This window comes from Chaetodon auriga, chromosome 6 (assembly GCF_051107435.1).
Source record: "Chaetodon auriga isolate fChaAug3 chromosome 6, fChaAug3.hap1, whole genome shotgun sequence".
NCBI lineage: Eukaryota > Metazoa > Chordata > Actinopteri > Chaetodontiformes > Chaetodontidae > Chaetodon > Chaetodon auriga.
This window is the reverse complement of record NC_135079.1, coordinates 22,336,681-22,357,194: the sequence shown is the minus strand read 5'-3', so window position 1 is coordinate 22,357,194 and position 20,514 is coordinate 22,336,681. Positions and strand designations below refer to the sequence as shown.

General features: G+C 41.1%; 1 protein-coding gene across 1 annotated transcript; it reads left to right on the top strand.

Moving 5' to 3' along the window:
* The first annotated feature begins 1,541 nt into the window (after nucleotides 1-1,541).
* On the top strand, nucleotides 1,542-19,651 carry hsf4 (heat shock transcription factor 4). Its single transcript, XM_076733944.1, has 12 exons — nucleotides 1,542-1,667; nucleotides 3,356-3,464; nucleotides 3,582-3,709; nucleotides 5,172-5,296; nucleotides 9,807-9,882; nucleotides 11,091-11,158; nucleotides 12,410-12,509; nucleotides 13,306-13,424; nucleotides 13,834-14,064; nucleotides 14,206-14,323; nucleotides 14,558-14,623; nucleotides 19,592-19,651. Exons 1-12 carry the CDS (start codon nucleotides 1,542-1,544, stop codon nucleotides 19,649-19,651), a joined length of 1,326 nt encoding a protein of 441 aa, XP_076590059.1.
* The last annotated feature ends 863 nt before the right edge of the window (nucleotides 19,652-20,514 follow it).

Genomic DNA, 20,514 nt, shown 5'->3' with positions numbered 1-20,514 from the left:
GAATGATTGAATGCAGCTGCACTAAAGGAGGACATCAAGCCTGACCTGTCAGCCACACCCTGCAGGGAGAGACATGAACACTAGATAGACATGGGAGAGACAGAAAAGAGGCAGAGGGAGAGGGGACACATAAGAAAAAGGAAGGAATCAGTGCATCCGAACAAATTTGTCACCTGCTCAGCAACGATTGGTTGAAAGAGGACACTCCAGAGGAAAGGATTGAGCTTCCACAAAAGAAAATGTTAACTGTCTGGACAGCATTCATTTGTGGAATACATTTTATGGGAATCTGTCAGATTTTGATGTAATATGTGTACACGTGGAAATTTTGACCCTATGGTGGCACTAAAGGAGATGTCATTCACACTAATCTGACTCCTCATGCCATAATCACCAGAATTCAATCTCTGGAGATTCTACATATCCACAGCAAATTTGGTGGACATCAACCAGTTGTCAAGATGTCTTGATTGTTCTCCGCCAAAGTCAGTGGGGGAAAGTAACAAGTTCGTACATTTACTCAAATGCTGTACTGGATCTGCATGCAGTACAATTTTGAGGTGTTGACCTTTAGTTGAATAATTTCATTTCATGCTATATTTCTACTCCACTGCATCTCTCAGGTAAATACTGAGCTTTTTATTACACTACATTGTTGTATAATATTCCACACACACACACACACACACACACACACACACACACATATATACACACACATACACACACACACACACATACACACACACGAGCATTACATATAAATATATTATATATTATATTATATATATTCATTATAACGTCTCTGTGATGGAATCAGTGGAATAAGGAGGTCAGCATGATATGATATGATAATTCTCTGAAATGGTTAGAGACCTGTCTTTTCTACCTGGCTACAGGTACAGGTACGCTGAACCATGCACTATTCAGTTTAACCAGTAGGCTTTTGATGGTTGAACAGTGGTGTATTATTCAAGCTTTTGTGTTGAAGCTGTATTGTTTTAATGGGCGGTCTCTTGATTGTCAGCTGGAGGCCAGAGATGGGGGGTGGGCTTGAATTGTGTGTGTGTGTGTGTGTGTGTGTGTGTGTGTGTGTGCTGACGTGGACCTTCTGTCATGGCATTCAGTTGGATGACTCGTGTGGCACGGAGGATTGAGAGAGGAGTGCAAAAGAGAAAAAGAAACTGACAGCTGGTCACACAGCTAGATTAACGGAGGATATATCAAACAGACACATCGGGAAAAGAGAAGCAGCAAAGAAAAAAACAACGTGAATATTGGAGAAAAGGTGATATTGTGTTGACAAGGACTGAGATGGAATCAAAGAGACTGAGACAAACTTGGGATTATCAGTAAAGGATCACAGAAGTGGAGTTTCTCAAACATGGACTAGTCTGAGAGTCTGCACATCCATACACACACACACACACACACACACACACACACACACACACACACACACACCTTGCAGACACACGCACACCACACAAACACATTTGGTTTCATATTGTGAGCTGTCTTGGCAGTAGACAGGTGCCAGTATGCAGGAGTCTCCAGGTGCCATGGGTGTAGATGGCAGCTACACCAGCAATGTTCCCGCCTTCCTCACAAAGCTGTGGACCCTGGTGGAGGATCCAGATACCAACCATCTCATCTGCTGGAGCGCTGTGAGTCAGTCCTCAGAACTTACTGTCCATAAGAGAGAAGAAAGTGATTTCAGTCAAGAACTATGTCCTCTTAAGCCATCATCGTCTTCCTCAGTGAACACACTCTACTGTTATTTAATGCTCATGTTAATCGTCAACCCGCTGTTCTCTATTTAGTAACAGGCCATTTTGGTAATTGGCAGCAAATGTTACAGCATCACTGGTCAAGAATAAGTTGTGACTGTGCACCAAACAACTTTCGATCTCACAATCTGTAAAGAAGAAGTGCCATGTTTGCTATGACAAGAAGAAGAAACCTTTGATGAAAATGAGACACATGATGCACAGGGCTGATCGCACAATAAGTTTTGCAGGTTTCAGTGAGCAAATCACAAACTTTATGAGGATAATGAATGTGAATCAGAGTACTTATTGAGCTACCAATTTAACTGTCTGACAGGAGGTCTGTTCCCTACTCAGGGGTCACTGTCAAGGGTTCCTGCTCTTGTTTAGCTTGCTAATTAGCTTTTGCCGCAGGGTTGTCTTGCTAATGAGAAAGCTGCTACCTCCACACCTGTTTAGCTTACCAACAATTTGTATGTTTAACATGTTAAAACTAAGTGTAAGAGAAAAAGAAAAGCTACCAGCAGGTCCTACTTCTCTTTCATAGTATAAATACAATAATGCATACAATACTGTAGAAATCAATGACACAAGACAGTTGATAAAGCTGATGTTTTAAAATAAAGAATTATCTGGCCTGTGCTTTCAGGGCAGGTTGTTTCATCGTCTCGCTGGCCTGATGGTGATCAGCTGTGGCTGTTAGCATGAAGCCCAGAACAGTGGTGGAAGATGTAAACCTACTCAGATCGTTTCAAAGATCCTATACCACAATGTAAAATGGTCCTTAACAAGTACAAGTCCTGCAGTCAAAGTTCTTCAGTGAAAATGCAGTAGTATTAAAAAAGTATTACCAGCTCAGTGTAAATGTGAATTTGTGATATTTAAGTTAAGCATTGTCTGAATGGTCGCAAACAGAGACCATATGTGGCCTTCTCTGTTTATCTCTGTTCAGGAATGACTTGTGCAGGAATTATCATCTTATCTTATCATCATCTTATCACTGCAAAGATCCTACTGGAAGCCAAGTGCTGTATATCCTAAAGTAAAGCATGTGTCTCTTATGTTATCTCTTAAAACACACACTTTGTCAACTAGCACTTCTTTCATGTTTTTCCAAAGCAGATTCAAATAAACAGCAGGTTTCCACACAGTTTTCTTTGTAGCAGCTGGAATCTCATTGCAGCTACTTCTGCTAGGTTGTGGCTTTTGACTTCAAAACAACATGAGAAGTTGGTCTTTTTCATTGAAAGGAATGATTCTTTTGATGTTTGAATGATTTTCTTGATGAGTATTTGTAATACAACACATCACTGACTGAGAGGTTTTTGCATCTTAATGTTTGTGTTTTCAGTCACACTAAACAGTTGCAATTAGAAGGAAGTAACATGTAACCACACCTGTCAAGCTGTTATCCTGATCATGAATGTGAAACCATTCAATCTATCATTAGAATGGACTGAACAGAAGAATAGGTTGATTGCATCCATCATTTACAGGCTGCAGGGCTCTGTCTTCTCCTGTTCCCTCTTCACACTGTATGAGATGCTGTTAGCTAACTCTTCATTCCTGACTATTCTCTATTTCAGACTGGGACTAGTTTCCATGTGTTTGACCAGGGACGCTTTGCCAAAGAAGTTCTGCCAAAATACTTTAAACACAATAATATGGCAAGCTTCGTTCGACAGCTCAACATGTGTGAGTACTCTCTTCTCTTCTCTTCTCTTCTCTTCTCTTCTCTTCTCTTCTCTTCTCTCATTTACAGCATATGTTAATACTTTACATGTGAGTTTGCTCTGACATGTATGTGTTTAGATGGTTTCCGTAAGGTGGTCAACATTGAGCAGAGCGGTCTGGTGAAGCCTGAGAGAGACGACACAGAGTTCCAACATCTGTACTTCCTCCAGGGACATGAGCACATGCTGGAACACATCAAGAGAAAGGTATGGACGCACACACACACACACACGCACGCACACACACACACACACACACACACACACACACACACACGCACACACACACACACAAATACACACATACACAATGTCTCAGAGACAAATTGTTGTGTGTTTACACAGTAAAGTGTATGTCTATACTCTGAGGATAACAAGGCTTCCACCTGAGCCATTCTTTTTTAAATGCATCTCCTAAAATCAGTCTGAACTGCATATGATGCCCTCTATCTTTTACCCTCAGAGCAACAATACTAACAGGCTAAAGCCATGCTAGTGGCTCTGTGAGGGTCTACTTAAAGATGCATCCAGCTGCTGATCTATAGGTTCACCATCAGAAGCACTGATGTTTATGTTCAAGATCATGATAGTCTGTGTGAATGCAGTTGTTCTGTGTCTGCAGCTCCCAACCTTGAGAAGAGCCGTGAAGAGTAGCTAATTAAACCCAACAGAAACGACTTGCTAGATCAAGATTTCAGTCATCAAACTCCTTCATTTATTGCATTATAATCAGACCAAATGTGTCATATAACAAAAAAAAAAAAAAAAAAAAAAAAAAAAGATGGAACACATAATCTGTAAAAGTGTGATTTCAGACAGAAAATGTTAGAGTACCAAGCTAGCAAGAGAAATGCAGGGTAGCAGCTCACCATTGACCCCACATAGAAGACTTTGTCTATAATGGTCCCTGATCATTCCCTTGTTGTGTAGATGAGTGGTATGTGATAGAAACATGAGGATTTTATGATGTCATAGAGCAGAGGCTTGTGGCTTTGACTTTCCCTTCTTTCTGAAGTCTCAGTTTGTTGGAGCAGCTAAACACACAAAAAAGATGGCCACTACTTTAGGTTACATTTTAGGTTTTGTAGATTCTAATTTTTAGTAATCATCTAGATCTCTTGTAGATTATAATTTTTCAGTTCTAATCTACAAAATGAATATTTTAGCAGCATTTGACTGGACAGATTTCTTAGTGAAGGTGCTTAAACAGTGAAATCCTTTACATACATGCTGTTCATAGGTTAGGAAAAAATAATTTTGCAAGGTTTTGGTTTTGAAAAGGTTTGACCTCTTAATTGGCACTAAAAGTGAAGGGATCACAAGAGTCATTACAGTTTACACTGAGCAGGACATGAAGGTACCAAATTTCCTGACAATTCAACCAATAGCTGTTGAGGAATTTCATTCCACAAATGTCAGCCTCATGGTGGCACTTGAGTGAAAATCAGTGGATAACCAAAGTCATTAGGGTTCATCACCTGTGGACCATGATTGTCCAAAAGTTTGGCCTATCTACCCACTAGTTGTTGGAACCAAAGTGGACATACTGACACTGCCATCCCTAAAAATTCCACTGAGGTCTCAGCTCACAAACACAGCAGAGCGAATGTGTGGTTGTACATGCTGTATCTGAGTAAATTACTGAATCAGGCTTACTTTGTGTGCTCAGGTATCCATAGTGAAGAGTGAAGAGACCAAAGTTCGTCAGGAGGACCTCAGTAAACTGCTGTATGAAGTTCAGCTTCTCAGAACACAACAGGACAACATGGAGTGTCAGATGCAGGACATGAAACAGTGAGTACAGGGGTTTTGTGTTTGTGCCATGGTCTCACCCTCAGCCTTCAGCCCTCCAACGAAGGCAATCCTCTTCACCTGCTATTCATGTGGGGCAGTGGTTTAATGTGCACCATGTTTGAACATCAGTGACATCTTCTATTTTCATTGTATTGTTAACATCTTCCATGTAGATTATGGAGGTTTTGCTAGTTTTTGCATTATTGGGAGAACAGTTATCATCAAAGTACCCTTGAGCAAAGTGCTCACAACTGTTCCCCTGAAGCAACCCCGCAACCATCTGAATAGTACTGCAATAACTATCGATAGTTGGTAATATGAAACAAGACTGGATTACCAACTAGGCAAAGTGGACAACTACCCTGGAGTTCCAAGGTCATCAGGGACCCAAAGAGTCCCTCGTTCAATTTCACTTAGTTGTATGTTATTTTGTTAATTGCAAATTTGTTTCGAGATTTGTAAGGCTAATATGTAAAATGGACTAACACAGGTCCTGCACAGCCTTTTGATAAACCTCTAACCTCAGAGATCTAGTAATCAAACAGGACTTCCTGGATCTTATTTCATTATCTCACCAGCACCTTAAACAACGCACCCTCATCAACACAGCCTCTTGTGTAGTTTTAACATGCACTTGATGGGAACTTGAATGAGACTGAGTATATGCCCAATGCAGAGAGTGCACAAGTGAGGGGTGGGGGTCAAAAGGGGACCTTTGCCTCTGAGCCCCCTTACACTTTAGTATGGCTATAGTGTGAAGGTAAAAATAAATTTAAAAAAAAAAAAGAAAAAAGAAATTCTCAGGCCACTTCAATTTGACATGTGACTTAATTACTGCATAGTAGGTACAAAACATTGAACAAAAATCTCAAAACCCCATTTGATTTGACAGTTAAATTTGTCCACTGAGTGAACTCAAAATTACAAGATAAGATAAGACAATGCTTTATTAATCCCCCGTAGGGAAAATTTGGGTGTTAAATCTGTATAAATACATTCTATACAAGGGAGTACAGTGTATTCCAGTATTGCACATTGGATTGGATAAAAAGTATGTAGTGGTATATAACATGTTATTGCTAAGGGAAAAGATAATGGAGAATTGTATATGGGTTCAGACTTGCTTTTGTTAAAAAAAAACAGTCGCAATGCTTTCGAATTTATGCCCCCTCAGCCCATCCTTGTTTTTCTTTTTTTCAACCATACTTCAGGGCTAAAATGTGAGAGGAGCAACCGGCCCGTCTATTATTCCTCTTGCTAAGTTGGAACAAATCACCCAGTGGATGAATTGACTTTTTCTCTCGAGGCTATTGTTGCTGAAAATAGCTGCTGTGTGTCTATTGTATGGTGGAGCTGCTTTGTGCGCTCTATTGTTTGCTAATGAGAGGAGAGAATGTTCACCTGCTCACCTGACTAACACACACACATACACACCAATAACGACATTCTTAGAAAGGGTGAGCAGATGTGTGCATGTGCACATGTCCGGACATGCATGCAGGCATAGACAATGCTCTTAAAAAATGTTCCACCAGAGACACATCTCGGCAAAGTACTTTTATTGTGTGTTTCTAAATTGCTTTACATGACTCACACATGTCAGAGTGAAGAGCAGAAATGCTGGTTACATGCTGAATAATGTAACCTTAGGTCTATGAACACAGGCTTCTCCCTCCAACAAAGCTCACTGGGCTTGCAGGTACTTTATATATAAATTCAAGAGAGACTGACGGATTACAGAGAGCAATTCTGACCATGTGGCACTTTGATTTTTCTAACCTTATCAATTCTAACAGAAGCAAACCATCAATCACCTCATTAACCCTGTTACAGCTCATAGCTAGACAGTGTTAGCCTGGTTGATGCTGACATTCCCAGGGAAGTGGTAACAACACTGAAGACACTTCACCCAGTCCCAACTTTATTTTGTAAAAATGTTTTTAATTCAGTACCTGAGGAGGTCCTCTCATGTTTTAATCACTCACTGGCTCACTCACAGAATTTTACTTAATCAATCAATTTCAATAATAACTTCTCTTAAACCTCCAAAATAACCCGTGGGGTTCACCAAGGGTCAATCTTAGGGCCATCTCTTTTTTATATACACAGAGTATGTTACCCCTTGGTGATGTCATCAGGAGTAATGGTATCTCTTTCCATAGTTAAGCCAATATCGCATGTCTCTATGTGGCCATGTCTCCTGATGACAGAGGACCAATTGGTTCCCTTTTTAAATGTTTAGATATTCGCGTCTGGATGTCACAAACTGTTTACAGCTCGACCAGAATAAAATTGAATAAAATTGAAATTTCAGTCATAGGTTCTTATGCTCAGAGAGACAAATTGGTCATAACATTAAATTCCCTTGGACTTACCCCAAACCAACAAGCAAGAAACTGTGGCATGGTCTCATGTGGGGTTTCCCATTAAATCTGCTTTAACAGAGAAACTGATGCAGACTGCTGTATTGAGCAGGTTGGACTAGCGGACTACTGTGACGCAATAATATGTTGTTGTTGTTTTTATCCCTCATCGATTTTTTTTCTTTATTTAGTTTTTATTTTTATTTGTTTTTTAGTCTAGTGTCTAGCTTTCATCAAACTTAAGGCAGGACCCTGCTTGACCTTGTGGCTGCTATGAAACTGTTATCAGTTTCTCTAACTTGAAATGTTGCTGTTTAACTGAGGCTCAGTAAAATAATTTTGTCCAACGGGGGATTAACGATTAAATACACCGTCAAATTCACCTAAAACTTTTTCTCCCAGCATATTTGAAAACAGAGTGAAGGATCAATGACTGATGTTCTTAGGGGTACATAGTGTGTGACACGGGGGAAACTGACTGACTACCACTCAGATACAGCTGGTGGTCAGAGCTAATCAGGCCTTAGGAGCTACTCCTAGACTAATCTATGTGATTATGCGTACAGTGAAAAGATCGTAATTTAGTGTAAAGATCCTCTTTAACTACTTCAGCTTTGTTTGACCTTGTGGTAGCAGCAAAGTGGAGGCAGGGATGGTTTATGGACCATGATGTTTCTGTTGGAGAGGAGTTGTTAACAAGTTGTTAAATATGCAGATATGCTGTTACACAATATTTACTATATACGATATCAGTGTGCACATGAGGCACACCTGATTAAAGATCTCATTTCTAAAGAGACAGAATGTACTGAATTGTTGCAAACACTGTGACCAGGAGGGGGTCCTCTTGGACGCCCCTAAGTTATATAACACATGATAAGGTGAGTCATACAATAATAATAAAAAAAAAAAAATTAATCTTAACCAGGATTTGGAACCTTTTCACCATGAATGCATCACCACTATCTGCATGCTGGTGCCCCACCGCATGCAGCTGGTGCCCTTTTTCCAGCCCTGCCCCTCAGACAGCCTGAGTAGCATACTGGTGAATTAGCCAGGTGGTGCAGTTACTGTAGCAGCTGAGTCATTTGCACGTACCATGGTGCCATCACACAGTGGAAAAACCCAAATAACTCTTTGCCTATTCTTTACAGCTTCACAAAAGGCACTCATGTGCATCGCCTTTGGGATGTACTGTGCTGAAGTAGAGGGCTAAAACAGGGACGGTTATAAATACACTGTCTTTTCCTCAAACATTTCTGCTCTGTGCATAGTGGTGTCTGACAGATGAAGTCTGACTGTGTCGACCTGGGCTTTACACATCAAAGGTCTTGGGGAGTACTACTGCTTATGTCAGAAAGTTGCATAAAGCTTTTTGTGACTCCACAAGGAGCTGTGTGCAGTATGATAAATGTCCTCGAGTGATGTCACTTGAGTCAGTGCCGGCTGGATCTGAACACAAGTGTGAAAATAAATAAATTTTGGGGGTGTGTTGTTAGAAAGAAGGGAACTTAGGGAACTTATCTGACCTCTGTAGACCACGTCTCATCTCTTCTAGAGGCTAAAAACTTGAGGCAATGTTAGCCACTGCAAGCAGAGCACAAATCTCCAACTTAACAGACAGCTGTCAAGTTGCATTGTGCGTAACATAGGCTCCAGGTTTAGACAAGGAAGAAGAATCCATGGAGTAAAAAAGATGATATCTCTGGTTCTGCTGGATCAGTTTTCATACTAGAAACTGTCCATCATGAGCCCAACAATGTTAGAGGAGTGCGATGTTAAAGCTGGAGTATTCTGTCAGAGTTAGGGCTAATGGGCACACTCATCAGTGGCTAGTTAGCCGATGACACCTGTATTAATGTCCCAGAGACTGACTGTACTGAAATTCAAGGCCAGAACTGTGAAGAGAAAGGATTTGGATTATATTAAACAGTTTGTGTTTGTGTGCAGTAGGTTTTCTCACGAGGAAATAGAAAAAAAAGGACCTGACCATGTTCTTGTTTTAATGCTTGTAAACTTAATTTTTTTAAGTGAAAACAAGTTTTACTAGAAATGACAATTTCTATGAAACATGACTTTGCTTTCTCTCTGTTTTTCCTTTTGCTCTTCACCAACTCCCTCCATCATCTTCCTCCTCCTGTTTGCAGGCAAAACGAAGTACTGTGGCGAGAGGTGGTCTCACTTAGACAGAACCACACACAGCAACAGAAAGTCATGAACAAGGTCAGTCTGTGTGTGTGTGTGTGTGTGTGTGTGTGTGTGTGTGTGTGTGTGTGTGTGCCATCATCAATAATTCAAATCTGAGTCAAAACACACAAATAATCAATATTGTTCTCATAAACTATTCAGCCTTGTTTAGTGGTGTGTTCCATCATATGACCCACTGCTCTTAGTTCTTAATAAAAACACTTACAGTACATTATGCCTTGCACAGCAGGAAATATTGATTTCAAATTGATTGAAAATATGCAATCTGATAAATCTATAAAATATCGCGAATTATTTTATATATCAACGGTCCTGCATACCCACACAGGGGTTTTGGGATATGTGGCTGATCAGGTCTACTCAGGTTGGAGTTGTGCCAAGTTTCCTATGCTGGGATTTGCACTAGGTTACCATGTATTAATGAGAATGATGAAGTTTTATTTTGCTCTGCAACAAAATTAGGAAGAAGTCAACAAAATATACTATTTTCTTTAAACTTAAACTCTTGATAAAAAAGATATAAACTTTTAGGAGCTCCGGTGCTCATATTCCAAAAGGGGCCAGTTTGTCTGGGTAATTTAACTTTAACTACATTTTGCATGTAATTCTTTTGTACTGTTACTCTAGTACAGGACAGTATTTTTACAGTGTGGTAGTCATACCTTTACTTAAGTAAAAGATCTGAATATGTTTTTTTTTTTCATGACTTTTATTGCCCACTCTTTTACCAGTGTTGGATATCTGACTGGATTGGCACTTCAAACATGAGCTCCTGTCTTTGAGTGTTCAGATTGTAGTCAGGAAACTTTCATGTGGACGTTTAAAACTTCCATACTTTCCACAGCATATTTGATCCACAAACAGGAGAGGGAGTACATAAAAGCATAAACTGTGTTATATTATTGACTCAAAACTGGAACTGGCAGGTATGACACTGCTTAGCCCCATAAATTCTGCTACAATCCTTCATTGTCTACAAACTGAAAGTGTGAAAATGTTCAAAAAGTCATTTCCACTCTTTGTTACAGGTGTGTTTGGATAGGTCGGATAGAATCCAAAAAGTTCAATGTGTATCACGTGTTGATAAGATGACACACTTATGGGTCATGCAACTTTTGCTGTTATGTTTCAAGAAGGAAATAATGGGTCAGTGAGAGTGTGTTTTCTGTGTGTGTGTTTGAGGAGGATGCTGATTCATGCTGTGCCTTTTCTCTCTTTGCCAGCTGATTCAGTTTCTGTTCAGCCAGATGCAGTCTAACACACCCAGCACTGTGGGCCTAAAGAGAAAGCTGTGAGTACATGCACGCACGCACACACACACACACACACACACACACACACACACACACACACACACACACACACACAGTGGAGCAATCAACAAAAGTGAGACAAACAGGGCCGCAGTGGGGCAGAGGGAAGGGCTGGCTCAGCTGACAAACTGAACAATCTAACTCAACAAGCGCTGTGAATGGAGACAAGTGCTGAATCAGTCAGTCAGACACACATACACACAAACACACACACATTCACACACAGTGAAGGCAAAGCAGAGTGCATGACCCTGCTACAGCCTGTGTGTGTAAAATGCTGGTTCAGCTTTGCTGCTGAGTGTGAACAAGGCCGACACGAGAAAAGAAAGGCACGCTGGAACACAAAAGTGCCATAGAAAGGTGTATTTCAGGGTCAGTGTGCTACCTGGCAAAGGTGCAATTTTGCCCCATGTTTTAATGGCAGTCATGCATGGCCTTCTTGTTTTCATACTCTCTCTGAATGTCTATCATCCTGGTCTCATGGCTCAGACCCATCATTCCCTGTCATATATATCATCAGCTTCTAAAAAGGCAAAAACTGCTTGGAAAAAAAAGGCTGTGTAAGGCTGTACTTTGGCATTAATGTGTACCAACATACTTTACAATTACAATTAGTCATTTGCAGACGCTTTTATCCAAAGAGACGTACATATGAATTCACACAGCAATGGCGCAGCGTCAGGGGCAGTTTTGGGGTTCAGTATCTTGCTCAAGGATACTTTGACATGCGCACTGCCGAGGCCAGGGATCGAACCACTGACGTCCTGATTGGCAGATGACCGCTCTACCTCCTGAGCCACAGCTGCCCCACATACTTACCTTAGACAGATAATTTGAAAGTAACAACCCTTAATTTGCAGCGTGTAATTGCCACAAAAAGAAAAAAAGGAATCAGATGGAGTCGATGACCTTTCAAAAGTGCTGTCATGCATTTGAAATGAGTGAAACTGAGTGTAAGAGGTGGTACACAGCAGTGTAGTGTAGGAGTGAGATACACTCGAGTAGATGTAGTAGAGTCCTTACAGAGTAATCAGAAAACCCACATTTGTGCCATTCAGCACCTTCAAAAACAGGACAAATGCTGAAGGTAAACTGAACAGATGAAGCTTCCATCTGCAGCTAACAGATTCTGTTAATTGATTAATTAATTAATGCTCTGATGATGCCCTGCTGTCTTTGACAGTGCACAGCTGTCATGACTGAATTCTGAAAACGAATGTTTCTTCCAGGCCTCTGATGTTGGACGATGGCTCTCCCAGCCCCCCTGCCTCAAAGTTCAGCCATAGTCACCCAATGGAGCCCATGCATGAGCCCTTCTACATCCAGTCGGTGAGAAATATGAACCTAATGTGACACCTAATGTGTTAACCACTCTTCATAACTGCTTTATATCCCCTGAAGTCCAGCATGCATTGCATTGCATTAAGGTAAAAGTTACTGAAATTATCTTCATTTTGGTGACACATGACATATTTTGATGGGAGCTATGATAAGTGAACTACTGTGCTGCTGACCTTCCACATTCAGCACAAACGATGCTGACAGCCACAGGCAGTAAACATCAGCTTTGAAGGCGCTGGCTGTCCTCTCTAAGTGCTCGGCCATGTTGTGGTTTTAAATTAGATTTAGCTGATTTATCACACACCATTCCTGATACAGAAGTAATCACTCACTTCAGCAGTTCAAGACATTTATTTGAATCTAATTCAAAAGTGTACTTGAAACATGACATATTCACTACATCATGGTGAATATATTATCTGGACATAAATCTCCCTCAGCCTGCTGCCTTTGGTCGAGCTGTTATGTTGTATTACCACTAGAGGGAGGCAGTGTGCAGTGATTTGGAGTGTGCGCTATTACAGGCTGTACAAACCCAAGCTTCTGTAGTTATATCACTGTGTCTCATCATTTTTTAAATGGTTAAAACAAATGTCCAAAAGTCAGATTCTGGCTTTTGCACAGCTTTGACGAAGTATGTCTTCCATGCAGTCTTGTAGAGCAAATCTGTGATGTTACATTACCATCAGCTTTTGAGAGTGAAATGTTTGCAAAAGCATTTTTACATGAGGAGAAGAAAGCCGAGAGCAAACACACATCACACTCCGCTCCTTTTCTTTCTCAGCCATCCAGTGATACTGCTTCTTGCTCCACTAGTGGGCTGACAGGAGGACCAATCATATCAGATGTTACTGACATGTCTCAGGCCAGCATGGCCCTCCAGATGCAGCCTGATGAGACCGGGTGAGTGATGTAAAGTGATGTAATATAACACATGTACTATCTCCCTTTATAGAAGCCTACTCTGCAATCAGCTCTACATCTACTGCAGCATCTAACAGCCATTTTTTCAAGAATATTGAGAAAGAGATCTGGATGGATATTGGATCATAAATCTTTTATTGTAGGCGATGTGTAGCATGAAATAACTGCCTTGAAATGTGTGATCTGTCCTTAGGAAGTGTATTCAGGGTGGTGTACAGTCAGTATAATGAGGCAGTTGGTGTTGACTCATCAAACTGATTCCAGGCTGAGCGTGATAGAGTATGGCAAAGTGAACAAAACTGGCCTTGTTTTCATGTTTTCCCAGTCCACCTTATACTACAGGTGGTTTGCACCACTTGTAAGTGTCAATATTTGACTCTACCAACAGGGAGAAGTGCATGATGCTTATCAAAGAAGAGCCTGTGAGTCCAGGAGTGAGAGGAGCAGGGACAGGAGGCAGTGTAGGCGGAGGAGAGGCCGTAGCGTTGACCTCCTCCTGTGAGGTGTGCTCCTCAGAACCTCCGGTCCTCCCCGTGGCAATGGTCCAGTCCGTTCTGGAGGGGAGGGGCTCTGTGGCCTCTATGGTAGAGAGGAGAAGTAAGAGACCTGCCCTGGACAGGTAGGCTAGACCCAAGATCACAGGTGGACACACACAGAGACAGCAATGTAGACACACAAAACTGCACACTAATGCAAGTTGTGATTCTATGTGTCTGTGTGTATGTTACATATTCCTCTGTTTGTGTGCCTGTGTGTGCAGAGTGGAGGTTTCAGATGCTGTGGAGAATGTGGATATGAGTCTGGAGGAGCTTCAGCAGCTGCTGCTCAGGAGCCATCAGCAGAGCACAGTGGAAGCTGGGGCCAGCGCTGTTATGGACGTCAGTACATCCATACCACACATAGACGCTCATACCTACGCAGACTGACAGACAGCTTGTTTAACTGCACATAGATTCAGATATGGCTGATATTTGACATTTCCAAGTGGTAGTTGTATCTGTCACTGCAGACAGTGGCCAATGAGTTCCTTCATGCTGACCCTCTCTCTCTCTCTCTCTCTCTCTCTCTCTCTCTCTCTCTCTCTCTCTCTCTCTCTCTCTCTCTCTCTGTAGCCCTTCAGTTTAAACCTGCCTCTGACTGAGTGGAACTTCACAGAGATGGAGTCCAACCTCAAATCAGTAAGTCATAAAATGTGACACCTCTACAAGCTCAGAGGAAGATGATTCCCCTCTCAGAAAATAACCACCTGCTCCTTCAATCATGATGGATCAGCAGCTCCTCTGCTTAACTGTATTATTTAACATCCTGAGACGTTAAATAATGCACCCTTACTTTGTGTATTGCTTATTGATAACAAGCTGTAAACACAACAGTGGCATCCCTTTATGTAGATGATATGGAGAACAAGTTGCAAACAGTTGTCTGTGTACACATCCAGCAGACACTGAGCAACATCAGCATTCATTTGTACTTTTGTTTGTGTCCTGCTGCTAAATAGAAGTCAGTTTGGTATGCACAGACTCCTTGTTAGCTGCTAAATGCTTCACCAGCTAGCCACTAACCATGCCTGACTGCTGGTTGGTGCTGAGCAGTTAGTGTATTATCTGTTTGGGGTTTTTTTAAGTGTTTTTGCAGAAGACAGCTCTCTACTGCTGGAAATGCAGCTGAGACTGAATTAAAACAGAGAATTTAGGGCCATAAAATCAAAACATTGGGGTGAAGATGCTGAAACTGCAAAGATGGATAATAATTTGACAGTTTTCACATTACTCAAAGTCATCAGAATCAGAATCAGAATCAGAAAAAGCTTTATTGCCATGTACGCTTTTACACATACTAGGAATTTTTTCTGGTGAAATTGGTGCATGACACATCTATCAAAGTAAGAGCATAAGAATATAACAATTTAAATATATATACACAAGTCTGTTTTTGTTGTTGCTAATTACCGGAAACACAGTTCTGTTTTTCAGAAAGAAGTCCAAGTTGAGCGTTAATGTAACGCATAGAGTTATATTTATATCAGTCAATGTGACAGAATGAGTCCGAGGTGGAATGTGAAGAGTGTCAGGGGGGGTTCCGGGCCTTGTTGGTAAGGCTGACATTTGACTCATTGTTTAAATAAAGATATTGATTGTAGCTGCTTTAACTTTCAACCCTGCCCATCTTTTTGTAAAGGCAATGTCGTATTATCTGCTATTCCCTGAGAAGCAATTTATTCACGTCCCATACCAAATGAAAAACTGTGGACATCTCCCCTACATGGACCATAGCTGCTGGATCTTTACCTTTTCTGGTCATCCAGAGAAAAACAAGCACTGTGTTAAGATTCTGAATAGCTGAGTCATGACTTTCAAGGACTATTAAACACTGCACAGCATTTACAGTACCATTAGATATAATAAAAAAAAGTAATGGTGGCAATCATTTTATTTTCAGTTTCGACAGCCATGAAGTAAACAGAATTACAACATTAACCTTCAAAGTAATCTGCCACATACTTGACAGGCGAAGGCACGGCTGTTGTGCCAAAGCAGTGTCCTTACTGTGATTCAGGGGGCACTGTGTATTTTGATGCCGTGTTAACGTCTGTCTGAAGACAGTCGTCAACAAGGAGGCCTGTCTGATCCAGTGATTACATAGATACATAGATGCGGCTAACTATGGGAAGTGAAGTGTGGAAAAGCTGGCGAACTAGAAGAGAGATTTTATACACAGCTCACAGAAGAGCCCATCTGAAACTAAGGTGAGGATGAAGGTCAACCTGTTTAATGGGACTCTTACATTCAGGATCCAGTATAATACAACATGGGCATGGCTAAAATTAAAAAGCACCCTTCTTTTCACAGTTTGCATCTCCAGTGTCACAGAGCCCACTGATAAACCTCCATGCTAGCAAAGTAATCAATAATGTCATTGAAGTCCAATTTTCTGGCTCCCTCACACTGAAAAGACAAGATGGTGAAGCTCTTCAATCTGTCTTGACACACTGTGGAGCTTAGGTAGTCTTGAATGTGACTCACCTTGTGAAAAGCGTTCTCACCTCCAGCAGCTGTCGCAGGCAGACTACAAACAGCCTTATAGTAAACAGTGTCTCTCCAAAAAAGGCTTTGCATCTGCATTTTAAAGCTTGCAATTAAGAGCTGAAGTGGAGAAATGTAAGGTGGGAATTCACTGAATACTTCTTTGCCTGATAAACCATATCTGGTTCTATTTGTAACCACTGAGTGTGAGCAGCAGCAGCTAGTTCCTAGAGCGATTCCCTCTGTCTTATAATGTACAAACTACTGACATCTTGGCAGGGTTAGGATCCTCTTCTCCATCATTGTGCACATATCTGATGAGTATCAAATCAAATCAAACTTTATTTATATAGCACTTTTCATACATGATAGAATGCAATACAAAGTGCTTTACAACAGTCAAAAACATAATACAGGAAAACATACAAACAGAGGAAACCCATCCCTCCCACCCTCTGTATGTACATATGCACACCCACAACTACACACACACCCACAGTAGTGAGACATGGTAAGGCACTGAGGATTGAGGAAAACGCCACCTTTGGGGCCGTCCACACTGACAGGAGTCGTTGCAGACTATGACCACGGGGGGCGCCGGCACCCGGGCCCCACCAACTCCGACAGACAGGTGGACCCCCACACCAAGGTGGGGAGCCCCCCGCCCAGCCGGGCCAAAGGGAGCAGCGCCCCCAGCAGCAGACCAGACACAACTGTCAGTGTGGAGGACCCCCCTGAGGAAATACTGGAGTTAAAAGTAAAAGGCATGATATAAGATAACTAAAATAAATTAAACAGTTAAGGAAGAAAAATACATAAGATGGTAACTAAAGATGATTAAATAGGAAAAAATACTACAAAATATAAAACAGCAAAATAAAAGGCATCAATACAAGATAAAACCTGATAAGAAAGTAAGAAGAATTTAAAGGTCAGTTAAAAGCTTGATTAAAAAGGTGTGTCTTTAACCTTCTTTTAAAAATATCAACAGTCTCTGAGGTCCTGAGGTTCTCCTGCAGGCTGTTCCACACGTGTGGAGCATAGTGGCTAAATTCATGGGTTTTAGTTCTGGCCTTTGGTGTGGATAAAAGGCCGGCACTGGAGGACCTCAGGGCCCGCGAGGACCGATACAGTAAAAGCAGGTTGGATAAGTAAAAGAATTTAAAAACTAGCAAAGGAACCTTAAAATCTATCCTGAAGCAGACAGGGAGCCAATGCAGCGACTCTAAAATTGCTGTAATGTGGGCCCGCCCTCTGGTCTTCGTCAGCACACGTGCAGCTGAGTTTTGCAGTAATTAGAGGTTTGAAATACTCTTTTTGGGAAGACCAGAGAGCATTTAATAAAATGTGATGGTCTACTGTATCAAAGGCAGCGCTTAGATCCAGTAGAACCAAGACTGTGAGTTTCTTGTTATCTAAGTTCCACCTGATGTCTTTTAAAATCTTTAAAAGTGCCGTCTCGGTACTGTGGTTCGTCCTAAAACCAGACAGATCTCTCTAAAATGTCGTTTCTGTTTAAAAAGTCATTGACTTGGTTAAGAACCAGTTTTTCTAGAATTTTACTTAAAAGGGTAAGTTGCATACAGGTCAGTAGTTATTAAAAACGTTGGGGTCTAAAGTGCTTTTCTTCAGAAGGGGCTTCAGCACAGCTGTTTTAAAGGCGGTGGGGAAGACACCCGTCTGAAGAGGAATTCATAATGTTTAAAGGCTGTTCCTCAAAGAATCCATAAAATGATTTTAAAAGTGATGTGGGAATTGGATCTAAAAGGCAGATGTTGGGTTTACTTGGGAGAAAACTCAACCAAGTGTCCTCGCATCAACCAGGGCAAAACTCTCCAGTGTTTCCTCAAGCAAGGAGAACAATTCAGGTGTGTTAACAGATAAAACTTGCTGGGATAAAAGGCTGCATCTGATGTCCTTGATTTTGGTTCTGAAGTGGTCTGCAAAGTTCTCACAAAGAGCGTCTGCGGCATGTTAAAAACTTTTCTAAAATTTGTGCTTGTTAAAATATCAAAGGTGGAGAAGAGGAACCGGGGGTTGTTTTTGTGGTCTATGATGATGATGAGTTGTGAGAAATAAGAAATTCTTGCCTGTTTAACTGCGTTATTGTAGGTTTTGAGCTGTTGCCATTAAGTCTCGAGGTGGACTGTTAGTTTTGATTTCCTGCATCTCCTCTCGGCACTCCTGCAATGTCTTGTCAGTTCATGTATTTTATCGTTGTTTCTCCACGGGGGTGTAGGTTTTCTTTTTATTGTTTTGTAGAACATTTTGCTGTATGGGGAAAGCTGTCTTCCTTTTAGTGCCTTTGTGAGTGCTCTGGAAACGTGGATCATAACATATCAACAGCTCTTACATACATAGAAAGAGTCATTACCATCCGTCATCCAGAGCTGTAGTTATGCTTCTATCTTGTTGCTTAGTGTAATGTCTCATCTAAAGAAGAGCTCATTTCTCCTACGTCTCTGTTTGGTTTTGTTTGTGCAGCTGACTGTCAATACCACTCCCAGTAATTAGAGAGTGCTGCAGATTTTTCCACTTCCAGTCAGAGTCTTTGTGTGCCATGTTTGCCTCATGTTCTGTAATTCATCATACATTCTGAGCCATTTACCCGAAGACATTCAGTCACCATCTTTGGAGGCTTTGGCACAACTTGAAGACCTTTTTGCTCATGAGGGAAAACCGATATGAGAAACAAAGCATTGGTTCTTTCACTGAACATATACCAGCCCCCTTATGTCGTCCTTTGACTGACTTTATACACTGAATATTATTTAAGAAGTGACTTGCCCTCACCATGCTCAGGCTTGACTGTAATGCTGGCATCAAATTCAGAATAAGCATATATTAGCAAAACTCAATGAAGTTGATGACGTAAAACATTAAATTTATTGTCGTTGTACTGTTTTCAATTGAGGAATCAGAATCAGGGTTGTATGAACAAAGTGGAGCCACAAGCACTGTACCAGGGTCAGGTGTTGATATTGCTGGTACATGTGTTGGCAGGCCAGCTTGGCTAACAGATATCAAACATATCATTAGGATAGACACAAATATTCCATCATTTGTCATAAGATTACGGGTTAGAAGTTAAACATCTACATGTGTGTGTTTTTTCCTCCACAGTACATGTTCCAGAACCAGGAAACGGAGGCTTTTCCAGCTACAGGCTGTGAGGAACAGTGATCGATCTGTGCTGTGGACTGTCCTTTCTGAAGTGGAAGGTAACAATGAGTGACTTAAAGTGTTAGTGAAGTGGTCTGTAACAGTATTAGTTATAACACTGTGAGATTGGTATACTAATCTTACATTACGATTGCTAAGACGTTAAAGGATATGGTTTGCGATATCATATATTTTTGTTGATGTCAACAAATCCCATGAAAACACCATAAATACTATCCAACTTCCCCAGCCTGTCCGTGGCACTCAGCCCCCAGGCCATTAGTTCCTATTTACAATTACAATTAGTAATTTGGCAGACGCTTTTATCCAAAGCGATGTACATATGAATTCACACACTTAAGGCACAGCATTGGGGGCAGTTTTGGGGTTCAGTATCTTGCCCAAGAATACTTCAGCATGTGGACTACTGAGTTTTTTCTTCGGCCTAATCCAACTGTTTTACAAGCGTAGCTTACAGGTAGGAACACTGGTCATTGCTGCCCTCTAGTGGTCGGGATTATTAATAACTCCCACAGCAACACTAAAATAATATAACTCTGAGTGCATTACAGTTTTTCTCAGTCGCTTTGGTACATTTCTCAAATCATCCTCGACATTTGCAAAACAGTAAGTGCATTTCTCAAAACAATTCTTACAAATAACAAAACACCATGGCTTACCTGCAAAAGGCAGTTCCTTAGTTCATCTCTCAAAAGTAAATATCTGTGTCAATGAACATGTCAGTGCCATCAGAATGATGAGTCCTTGTGTCAATGAGTACGGATAAGACAGTCAAATTGCTTAGTCATGTTGTCAATATAAAAGTGTACTCTGGAGGGATGTTCTGATGTAAACTATTGCTAAAGTTTTGATGACTATTATTG